At 32.3% G+C, this 12252-nt stretch overlaps 2 protein-coding genes across 4 annotated transcripts in view; one reads left to right on the top strand and one right to left on the bottom strand.

Annotated features, from left to right (window-relative positions):
* The window catches only part of LOC111051569 (transient-receptor-potential-like protein), a 38830-nt gene extending 34088 nt beyond the window's left edge, over positions 1 to 4742 (top strand). Inside the window, 1 exon segment of the mRNA XM_039438859.1 lies at positions 2194 to 4742. Within this exon segment, the coding sequence (XP_039294793.1) occupies positions 2194 to 2577 (384 nt within the window). The 3' untranslated portion in view covers positions 2578 to 4742.
* Positions 4743 to 11679: 6937 nt separating this feature from the next.
* Positions 11680 to 12252, bottom strand: part of LOC111051568 — a 31603-nt gene continuing 31030 nt past the window's right edge. For all 3 annotated transcript variants that reach the window (XM_022338102.2, XM_039438857.1, XM_039438858.1), the window contains one exon: positions 11680 to 12064. In XM_022338102.2, coding sequence (XP_022193794.2) covers positions 12019 to 12064 — 46 coding nt within the window. In that variant the 3' untranslated portion in view covers positions 11680 to 12018. The remainder of the gene's footprint in view (positions 12065 to 12252) is intronic.

Below are 12252 nucleotides of genomic sequence, written 5' to 3'. Positions count from 1 at the left end.
GTAAAATTTTTGAAAGAGTAGTTTTAAATAGGCTATTGATGCACCTGGAAGAAATTAATTTCATATGTGATGAACAGCATGGGTTCCAGAAAGGGAAATCTACTAAGACTGCAATAGTATCCCTTGTTGAAAGACTAATAGATATAATAGATTCAGGTGAGAAGGCAGCCGCATATTTCTTGATTTATCCAAAGCTTTTGATTGTGTGAACCATAGAATATTATTGGAAATACTAAAACTGTAGGTGTGAATGGTATAGAACTAAAATGGTTTGAATCATATCTCATAGGTAGAAACCAGTGTGTTGAGCTTACCAAGGTGGATGGGAATGAAATAGTAAAAATAAATCTCAAAAACTGGAGGTCCAGGCTGGAGTACCTCAAGGCTCAATTCTGGGTCCCTTACTGTTTCTGTTGTATGTGAACCAATTACCAAAAGAGTTAAAAGATCACAGAGCTCTGTTGTTTGCTGATGACACATCGCTTATCTTTAACATTATTTATTAGATAGTCTAGAAATAAATGCTTTTACTGGAGTACAGTCAATTGTCCAATTCTTGAAGCAAGGCAATTAACAATAAATAGTAAGAAATGTCAATTCCTACAATTCAAAAGTAAATATAATTCAGTAGAGGATAGAGAAATAAATGTGTTTGTAGAGGAAAATGAATTAGACCAAGAAGAGAAAGTAGCATTCTTGGGAATTTTATTGGACAGGAAATTAACATGGCATCCTTACATTGAGAGGATATGTAATAAGATATCATCTGGGGTATTTGTCCTGCGGCAGCTTGCTAGGCTGAATGATAAAAACTACTGTTAACTGCTTACCATGGACTTATACTATCTCATATTAGGTATGCTATTTTAGTATGGGGTAATTCATCTCAACAAAATATGGACAGGGTGTTTAAGATTCAAAAGAAGGCACTCAGATGTATAGAGAAAGTGAATAGGTTAGACTCTTGTAGGCCTTTATTTAAAAAGCTTGGTCTATTAACTGTGCCATCTTTGTATGTATATGAAGTTGTAATGCATGTGAAAACGAGTGGTGTGATCCAGAATTCAGATGTTCATGAGTATAATACGCGAAACAGAGCAGATTATCATATAATGGGTCACAATAGTAGGTTATTTGAACAAAAACCAGATTATATTGGTAGGAAATTTTATAACAAGCTACCTCAAATCTTGAAAAGTAATGATGATTTGAAGATTTTCAAAAAACAAATTAAAAAATATTTAGTTGATAGAGCTTTTTATAGTGTACAAGAATTCCTTTCAAAACCTAAACTAGGTTGAACTACTTAGTGTTAGAATTATTATGTAATAACATAACTTGTCTTATACTCCATGACTGGAGTCTTTAGGACGTAATCTTAAAAAAACAAAAAAAAAAAACAGACAAGTTGTGTCATCGATAAAAGGATTCAAACAAAATCTTTGGAGGATAGGTTTTTGTATCTTCGATTTTTCAATGTTTTTTTTCTCTTCGCTGCTCTATTTAAAGTTCAATTATTCATTTATCATTATAGTTTGTAATTTTCCAGTGGTTTATTGGCAATGGTTGTTCATTTTATTTTAGAAGTTGCTGTCACACACGGCTGTTTCTTGTTTGAATGCTTTCACGTGAATGTCTTTTCCATTTGAAGTCATGTCCGGTCACGTTTGACACAGTTTTCCTGTCGTTAGTGGCCAGCTCAACTTGTGAATTCACGATTTGAGTATGATTACTTGTAAATTCACGATTCCAGTATAATTAGAAATATTTGAGTATCAGAAATATACAGCACTCGGGCAGGTGCAGATGGCTTATTTCAACTAAAACCCGCCCCCCCACATGCACCAAAAAATTAGCGATCCTCTTTATCAGACCACATGCATATGGGGGAAGACCCCCATTGTATGTATTTCGCCCTATGTATGTATTCAATAGATGAATCAATCTCTTTTCCTGTGTAAATGATGGGTTCAAATGGAACAGTATGTGAAATACTATCACTCAAACTAACACCTTCATCCATGAAGAAAAGTGGATTTTGGAAAAAATTTTATTTAACACCTTCTACCTAACATTCCAATTAAGTCATCTCATCCTCCTTCATTAATATAATTTGATGTCAAAAATCAAATCAAATTTTAACTCCAATAATAAATTATCATCAATTCAGGGAAATGTATTTTATTTGTTTAGGTACAGCAACAGAAACAGCAACAACAGCAGCAGCAGCAACAAAAACATCAACAACAGAGCAATCAACAACAACAGAATAATCAACAACAACAACAACGCAGTCACGTGATCAAACCAACAATCACGACAACTGACACCTCATTGGCTAGTGGAAGTGGCAGCAAACCAGTGCTGCCAACGTTCGCCGAATCGGTGAACAGCACCAACGAGCAGGTTGGCAACAGTGCTTCGATGACGTCATGCTCCAGCACCGAACAGCTGTTGGTTCAAGGTCAAAAGGGCAGCTCTTCCTCCCGTTCCCCCTCCCCGGAACCGCTCAGACCCGGCCAGAGGATTGACGATGTGCGCACCATCAAGAGAGAGCCAAAAACCGGATGGATTTAGACACGTTTTTCTTTATATTTTCAGGTAAATGGTTGATTTTGATGGTGGGAAGGGTAGAAATACAGAGCTGCGGAAACTGGATGCATGTAGACTTATTTCTTTATACTATATTTTGAAGTAGAATGGTCAGATTTTGATGGTGGAGGGATTGGAGAATCAAATAAACCAAGTTAGAGATAGTGAATTTGGTAACTGGAGGAGAAGGTGAATATTTTGAAGTGAAAGTGAAATCGTTGATTTTGATGATGGCAATGGTGGAATATCAGAAAAGTCAAGTAAGAGCAGGTGAATGAGGAAGCAGGTGAATTGGAAAATTGTAAATAATGAAGTTGGGAAGCGAAAACTGACTGGATTGAGAGAGGGATTGATAATCGATGTTCAGTTTATATTTAGAGGAAAAATGGTTAGGTTGATGCAGATGGAAAATCAGAAAGTCAAGTTAAAAGATAGAGACTGTGTATGTGGTAGGCCTAACTGAAGGAAAATTAAATTCAGAGGGAGAACATTCTGGAGTAATTGAGAGGGGCATCAACTTCAATTGAGAGGGGCTTCCGTTCATTAATTCGTTAATTTGTGGTTTGATGAGGATAAGGATAATTATTATGATCATCATTATCATTTGATCTTGGATTATGAAGGAGGTGAGAAAAGGAGCTAGTAGCCAAGAGGTCTACTGAGGAATAGGCCTATTTTACTCTAAAATGTTTGATGAGAAGGAAGGAAGCCAAGAGAACTACTGAAGCTTGATGGTATGAAGGGAGATGAGATATGAAAAGTAGGCTAATCAAAAAAATTATTTTCCATTCACTACTTCATGAATAATTTCCCTTGTTGTAACATGAAGCCCATGTTTCATTTTATTGGAGCTTTTATTATTTTTGTAAGAATGTTACAGCTTAGTCAAGAATATTAATAAACTACTATTAAACGAGACCTACATGAATAGAATTCAAGAAAATTGAGTTTTAATTGTATAACTATATCTTAATTTCTGAAATAATTATTTCTTACTTAATCTGTCAGCTTTAAAAGGATAGACTGTATTACTAGGTATATAACTAGACTGTCGATTGTATATTACGCAGTATCAATTTTCAATGTTGAGTAGCCTATATTGTTATTCAGTAGTAGTATAATTATTATGCATATTTTTATTCAGGAATATCAAACTATGTATACCGTAGGTACCAGATGAACTGTTCTATGATAATTGTTGAAACAACATTGCAAACTATTGTTACAATTGATTATAAAAAAAAATACTGTCAAATAATAGTTGAATGTATATTTTTAATCTACAAAATTATCTATTTCGGTACCGTATTCAGTATCCCTTAAAACATACGTTGTTCGATTTTATTACCAAAAATGGTGAATCATGCTTTCAAAATATCATTAACTTTATTTTCTAGTGCAGCTATTTTTTGGTCCATTTATACATGACAACTCTTAATACTTGAATATTACTCAGGAAGATAAGAAATTTATATATGTGAACTTCAGTTTTTAGTGCATAATATTATTTTATTTCTATATAGTTTATCCAGATTATGAAGGGTTTATTAGTAACTTGGCTGTGATATAAGATAATAATATTGTTGAGGGTATTGGAATGTGAGAAAAAGTTATTATCTTCATTATAAATCCAGAAACATAGGTACCTACTTGATTGAATTTTTTAATCTTTTATTTTGTTACAGAACGTTACCTTATATTCTCAAATTATTTAAAACTAATAATATAAAAAAGATTAGAGTTCATGAATTATTTGAAATACTTCTAGCCACACTTGGGCCAGTATGCTCAATAGCATTTTAAATTAAGTTGAAATCAATTCAGGACTAACTCAAGCTATTGGTCGCATTTATCATAATGTATTCCAATAATTAGGTCAAATGTGTATGGTTTTAATTAGGATTATGATAATTTAACTTCTGTTGAGCCACCTTATTCTCATCACTTCAATAAATTTATTATAAGAAATTCTTAATTTTTTCATTTTCTTTGGGAAAATAGAATCAAATTATGTAACAAGCTAACATCTTCATGAGCATTATTGTTGTTTTATTTATGCATATTTATAGTCATTTTATTACTATATGTACTGAAATCCAGGCTTGTGGAGACTCTCTAAATAAATTCTACAATATTCAAGACGAAAACCATCTCCAATTAATTATTTCAAACCCAATCTTCCATTTTTTTAAATTTGCTAAAATGTTAACTTTCTTGTTTAAGGCTACTTGTACAAGAAATTAAAAAATGAAAGTGGCCTTTCAACATTTATTTTATATATGTTAACACATGTTTCGAACTCACAAGTAGTGATTTTCAAGTGTAGGTAATGACTTGAAAGTTCGATACAAGTTTGAAAATAAAAAAATAAATGTTAAAATAGTAGGTACCTACTTTGATTGTTAATGTTCATGTAAATAGATAAGATAAGATATTGATGGTGAATAAAATTAGACAAGAGAAAAAATTGAATCTTAAGATCATTGTCTGAATAATGTACAATCTAAAACTACCATACAGATTCTAGATTTAGATAGATGAGCACATAAAGCTGCTATACTGTAGCATACACTCTACTCACTCTAGCAGCCTCTTTAGAGGCTTGTACTGACTCTAGCAACTATGTACTGCTTTAATCTTGCTACTACGAGTACATCTACGAATCAACTCTATTAGTGGCTGTTTAGACTTTCTGGGAAGTCTGGTCTAGCTTCGGGAAATATCCTTGATATTATCACTAAGCTTTCCTTATGTTCGTAGGATGTACCGTGGTTGATATTGCCTCTAACACAGTCATATGAGCTGATATAAATAGTAAATCCCATGTATACATCTGCAGCCTACTGGTGAAACACCTTTGGGTAAATATTTCCACCAGTTGAATACAGCACATGCGTGAGTCGTGTATAAACTAGGTTAAAAAAGTAGGCTCCATAATATTATTTGAATGGAATGTAATCACTCCAAATTAAATATATCGATGAAAGAGACTAAGTTATATATTTTCCTACAGTTACCTTGGAAAGTGACCATTCCTGCACTGATTACAGAACGCAAAGAATCACTTTTCCGCTCTAGTGCGCAAAGTATTACTTTGTGTACACTTAATACTTTGCGTATTATCTTGCAGCCATCCCAATCATCTGTTAACATTGTTGGCGTGTATTTTGAATGCGAATTTGTTCTATCTATATTTTTTCTGATTTTCAAATAATAAATAAAAATGAGAACTCATTAAATTATACATTTTGAATATTATTAATTATCATTATTTCAAATAATATTTTCTTCGTTCATAAATAATTGATTGGTTGAAAAATTATTTAGAAATAAGGATTTACTCAAAATTATTCAAATTTTCAAATTAATTGGATTAATTTAATTTTCAATTTGATCAAATTATCGATTACCTATTGATTTTTAATTAGATTATCAAGTTTAAAATAAATTAAAGTTGTTATTAATAACAAAATTAAACAGATTTGATAGATTTCAGCCATCATTTTACCCATAATCAACCACTTCTCATATTCAATATGGTAACTGTAGGAAAAATTTAATGTGAAATACGTGCGCAAAGCTCCTCGGCTGCACTCAAGAAACCATTCCGCCCTTGCCTACGGCTCGTGCGTAAATGTTTCTTTTGGTGCAGCAAACTGTCACTTTGCGCACTAGTTGCACAAATAACTATATTATATGGATAGAAATAAGTCTCATATAAATATGGGGGTAGCCTATATTTGGTCATATTAAAGTGTCTTTCCTTTGTCAGTTATGCAAGCTTTGATCTCTTCAAGAGGAGCGTCTGGATTAAATTCAGCTACTGAACTTCTCAAAACTCATTTAGCTACTATTACTATGTGCTCCACACGTACGGTACTATTACTATGTATGTTCTCCGGACTTCGGATACAAACGAATACACCGTATCTATATTATCCTGTATTCATAAATACAGGTGAGTGGTAACATATATGTTATATCCTATACTATTAAACGAGCAACTTCTGTTTATATGTTTAGATGTTCAGATGTTTGGATGTTTGTATTTCACCGGATCTCGAAAACGGCTCTAACGATTCTCACGAAATGCAGAACATATAGTAGGTTTATAATTATTAAGATTCGATTTCCTTAGGTCTCATCCCTGGAAAAACTAAAAAAATAATTATTATTCCTTGGGAAAACAACTGATAATAATTATTTTGTTCAGCGAGTTCATGTGTGTGGGACTGTGTCAAAATTATGACTCAGCTGTTGAACTTTTGTAATCATTCAACCAGGAACTTAGCGCCGGTTGCAAAAAAGCCGGGTTATTTTCAATCCTGATTAATTCCAGTAGATTCATCTTTTTGAAATGGTCTTCTCTGATTTGGTTCACGTGAACTTAATCGGGATTAAAATTTAACCGGCTTTTGTGCAACTGGGCCTTTGTGAGGGGAATTTTTGCATTATTCTGGGAATTAATATCAATTTACTGTGATTAGATAGAACATTTCTGTATGAATGTTCTTATGATTTCTTCTTTCGTAATAAACAGTTTACGGTTTTGTACTCCAGAGCGAAGCTCGGTCCCCGATATTTATACCTAAGTTGGTAAATAATTTATGTAGCCTATATATAAGTCGGTGTCTGACCTTTAGTTGAATGATAGCTTTAAGGTAATTCGTGGCTGCATGGGAAGGATAGGTTTATTTATATTGGAATTCATTTATGATGAATTGCAATCGATTTGCAGTTTTCTTTTTCTCCTATATATTTTTTGTACCTGATCATTTCTTTATAATAATCTTTAATTATTATAAACTTGATTCAGTACATTAACTTAGTAAGTTGAACAGTAACTTGACTTTGTACCAACAAAATACCGGTATCCCAAATGTGGAGTAAGAGAATGCTAAAGGATAGGATAGTATACATGGATGATAGATGAAACAACCTATACGCTCATAGCTACTCATATACATGTAAATTTGGCTAAAAATACATATCTTTCACGATCCATCCCTGTATAACTCACCTAAATGAAGCAAGCACCGTGTTAGTAAAATCATAGAGGAAAGATAGCATTAGAAGATATCTCATAATATAAGGCGTTTATAAGTTCCAAATTTCAAGCTGATTTTTTGTTAACTCAAGCCGATTACTGTCGTCTACAGTCCATTATTGTTTTGTCCGAGTGAGAGTGTAAGAACGGCACAGTATGAGAGACTACCAGCATCACATAGATTACGAAAGAGAACTACGTGGACTATCAGCTTCAGTTAACAGTAAATTTGGAACATAAACACACCTACCATGGGATATCTACTTATGCTCTCTTTTCTCAATGGTAAAATACACACGTACAGGGTGGGTGACAAGTCCGAGAACGGGTTAATATCTCATACACAAAGGTAATTTGATAGTGGGTGTGATTGGGGATCCTACTCGAATTGAAAATACTACTTTACTATGACTTAAAAAATCTGGTCCACCATCTTGGATCAGATTTTTGAACTCATAGTAAAGTAGTTTTTTTTTTTAATTTGAGTAGGATCCCCAATCACACCCACTGTCAAATAACCTTTTCGCCACACAGAAAGCAGCTGTTTTCCAGTCCCTACGTAGATCTGAAAGACATTGTTTGCAAACGACTCTCGTCTGACGTCAGAACAGGTTTCTTTCCGGCCGCTAACATGGAACTAAGAAAGGTGAGACTGCTATTCTACCTTTTTTGAAAATGTGTTTGGACAACTGTGTCATATGGTGCATTGTGTTCAGAAGGGTGAGATCGGAAATTTCCACCCCACTTTGAGTACCCTACGAAGTCTGGTTCTTGAGATATGAGACATCAAAATTTCCCCCCCCCCCTTCATAAAACATTCTTATTCAATTTATTATTCTTATATAGCTGATGCCAAAAAGTTAGGCGGCTTCATGGGTCACATGGTGTAACCTACTCACAGCTGATGCAATTCATCTATTTATTGTCTCTTTTGATTTAAAAATCAGCTGTTGGAACACACAAGAGACCCACGAAACCGCCTAACTTTTTGGCGTCAGCTATACCTGTAGTGTGGCGAAAAATATTGTACGCGACTCTCTCAGAAAGGTGTTTACGGTATTCGGATAACATTATTCCCGGGCGAGGCAAGCCTCGCCCGGGAAACTATCCTCATACCGTAAACACTAACTTTCTGTGCTTGTAGCGTAATATACTATTGTGTGTGAGATATTAAGCCGTTCTCGGACTTTTCACCCACCCTGTATAAATAAGCATAGGATATATGTATTAGCAACAAATACGCATGGTCACATAAATTACAGATGCATATCATGGTCAGAAGGTGCACGGTCAAATGTCAGAATTATTTAGAAGTGCATATATTTGCAGCCATTTTGAACTTTCAGCCTCTGAGTTCCGGCTTTTAGACCGGGGGCTGATATCGGCCACTGTAGTTGAATTCACTACAAACTGTCATTACTGATTGAATGAGAAACGTTGATATTATTCATATGGAATGCTGACATTTTCAAGTGAATCTCCCAGCAGCTGAAATTAGAAATGTCCTAGTCTCGTTTAATATGTGGAGACATCGGGGGTTGATCTTTGAACTTGACTAAAATAATTCAGGGTTCTCGAAGATAGGGTCGTATGGTGTGATTCACGTGAAACTGTCAGTATATTAAGCGGCTAGCTATCTCTGACTTATACGAGGCAGTTGCCAAAGTTCTATGTCACTCAAGCTCAGTGGTGTGGTCGATCAATCACCAACCATTTTTCAATTAAAAATAAAAAACTTGATCAAATTATTATAGTTTATATTATTGCCGTATATAGTCTCACATACGGCAGTTGCTAATGCTCTATCTCACTCAAGCTCAGTGGTGTGTTCGATCAATCACCAACATTTCCGGATTGAAATTTGAAAAAATTGGATTAAATTATTGTAAAAATCGAGTATTTTAATAGGGCTACTTGAATGTTTAATTATAGAGAATCACTTGTGTGTCAAGTGGAAGAGGGGGTTCTAATTGCCACAACTTCACTCTAAACACTTGTAATGTTTTAAAGTGCAAAAGTAAAAATAAAGGTATTTATCTATCGAGTACCTAGATTTTGTATAAATATAATATTTTAAATCAAACAAGACTATCACACTAAATTGTGATACACTTAGATATTATTATGATTCAACAAAATAATATTTAATTAGATCTCAATTTGAATTATTTTAAGAAAACGGTGTTGGTTTACAGAAATATATAGAAACATCAAATAACAATATGATAGTATTTATTAAACAATCTCACAAACTGATAAAGTATACAGCATCATATTTTTAAAATTATGTCTTTGATGAATGAATAATATTATGATTAATCAGTTAAATAAATAATATAAATATTTCATCGATATTTTTACAAATAGTATTAATTTATTAATAACGTGAGTATTAATTTATAGGATTTTCATTTACAATAATTTGGATTTTAAAAATCACAGTTTCATTAAAAAAATTAGTACGTTTCAGTCAAGTGGTTTAGGATGATGGTAAAATAGGTAGGCCTACTAAAAACTATTATTGATTGAAAATATTATTATAGTAACAGTTCATATTAGTCTTAATATTTTGAGCAGAATATATTATATCTTCTACATGAGGTTAATGCTTTTAATGCATGTGTGCGTTAAAAAAAGTTAAATGGATTTGAAAAATAATAAAACAGAAAAATTTAAAATATGTTAGGAGTAACAAATACGACGAGATAATATATTATTTTTAGAAAATTTTATGATTTTTTAATGAGAATGAAACATGAATGATTTATGGCATGAATAGAATGATAGATGATGGAATTTTCTAAATTGGAATTAAAACAAGTAAAGGATTTGCAACGTCAAACCTAAAACTACACAGTTCATATTATATTGAGCAAGGGATAATATTATTAATAATTATGCAGGCTAGGAAGATCTAGGATATCATTTGATAAATCAATAATATTTTGGATTTTGGAGAGAATTTTAGGATCAATTCTCTATCGAGCAAACTCCTATGGTAGGGTGCACAACAGTTCAATTAATTTCACTTAGCGGTTGAACAAAATCAATTTAAGAAATAATTTTATCGAAATGAATTTTATCAAGGAGAAATATCACTTTACACAGAAGTTAGCCTATTGAATTCAAAATTATTTTGTGATATTTTTTCTCCAAAATAAGAATGTGGAAAAAGAAAAATGTCAACAACGCCTTCCTATAATTTTCACTGACTTTATAACGTGAATCTCACTATAGATAGAATCAACTAAGTTGAATAAATAAAGCTAATCGACTTGATAGAAAATAAGTACTAATGTATATGTTTAACTAAATGGACGTGAATTTCTATAATAATTTTTCTAATAATGTAATTGTTGAACAAATTTCAAAGGTTTCTGTATTTCACAAGTTCTCATACAAATGCAAGCTGGTTTAATTTGATTTCAACTTAGAAATATTTTATGGTTTTAATCTTAAATATATTACTGAATTTATTTGAACTATAGAAACTAGATTGAATTTATTTGGATATCTGATCGTCAAGCTAGTTTTGATAGATGGATTGATTGAGAGAGAGAGAGAGAGAGAGAGAGTATTCCAAGTAAAGTTATATTTTCAGATAAAGAAGAAACTTCTTTTCAAGTTATTATAATAGTAGTCTATTGGTAGAAAACTTGCAATTTCATTAATTTTTCAATCTATTAAATTTTTGAAACGAGAATAAATAGTTTTATACATCGGTTTGACAATAATTGGGACTTCTAAAAGTATTCTTTATCAAAAAGAAGACTCAATTAAATCTCTAATTTTTCTACCCCCAATTATAGTACAAAAATATTCTTGGAGATCAACCAGTGATACAGTTATACATAAAGGTTATACCAGTTATACAAAGTAACTGAAAGTTTCATCATTCAATTTCAATAATTTTTTTACTATTAATAGAAACAAAGACTTTACGACATAAAAATTGAAAATGTTCTACAATTTTTCAACACAAGAAGGTACACTTGACTGATATTTGTACAAGCCACGGCCTAATTTTACACAAGCAGTAAAAAATTGTTAAAAACAAACAAGCAAACAATTTTCAAAAAATATTACAATCACAAGGCATCATTATCAACAAACAGTACAAGTCCTATAATTTATTCTGCTTTCTTCAAGTAAAAATCTAAAAATTCTACATTCAGACCAGTCTACTCTCACCACTTCATTATGAAATAATCCTACTAATCTACACATTATAATAGGGCTTTAGCACAATATTTTATCATAGTAAACCACAAATCTGGTTGAGAAGTCAACTTTGAGTTGAATAGAAGGCACTTTGGAATTTCTTCCCTTTTGCAAAGGAAAGAAAAAGTTGAATGAATTTTTTTCCAAAAAAATTGTCATCACGATTGTCCACTCGATTTACCGTTGTACCTTGGTAGACCAGTCCTGCAATAAAAACATCATAAATTATTAGACAAATTCTAATAGATTTTTTATGGTCTATAATATATAATTGGAGGGAGTAGGGTTGTGTTAGTACGTTTGTTCGCATCACAACATGTCAACTTGTGGATTGCATACTGGAATAACGGGAATGATTTAGATCTCCAAATTTTGCATATAGATTTTAAAAA

This window comes from Nilaparvata lugens, chromosome 12, assembly GCF_014356525.2.
Source record: "Nilaparvata lugens isolate BPH chromosome 12, ASM1435652v1, whole genome shotgun sequence".
In the NCBI taxonomy this organism is placed as follows: domain Eukaryota; kingdom Metazoa; phylum Arthropoda; class Insecta; order Hemiptera; family Delphacidae; genus Nilaparvata; species Nilaparvata lugens.
Note: the sequence above shows the minus strand (reverse complement) of the source record. Positions and strands in the feature narration are given on the sequence as shown.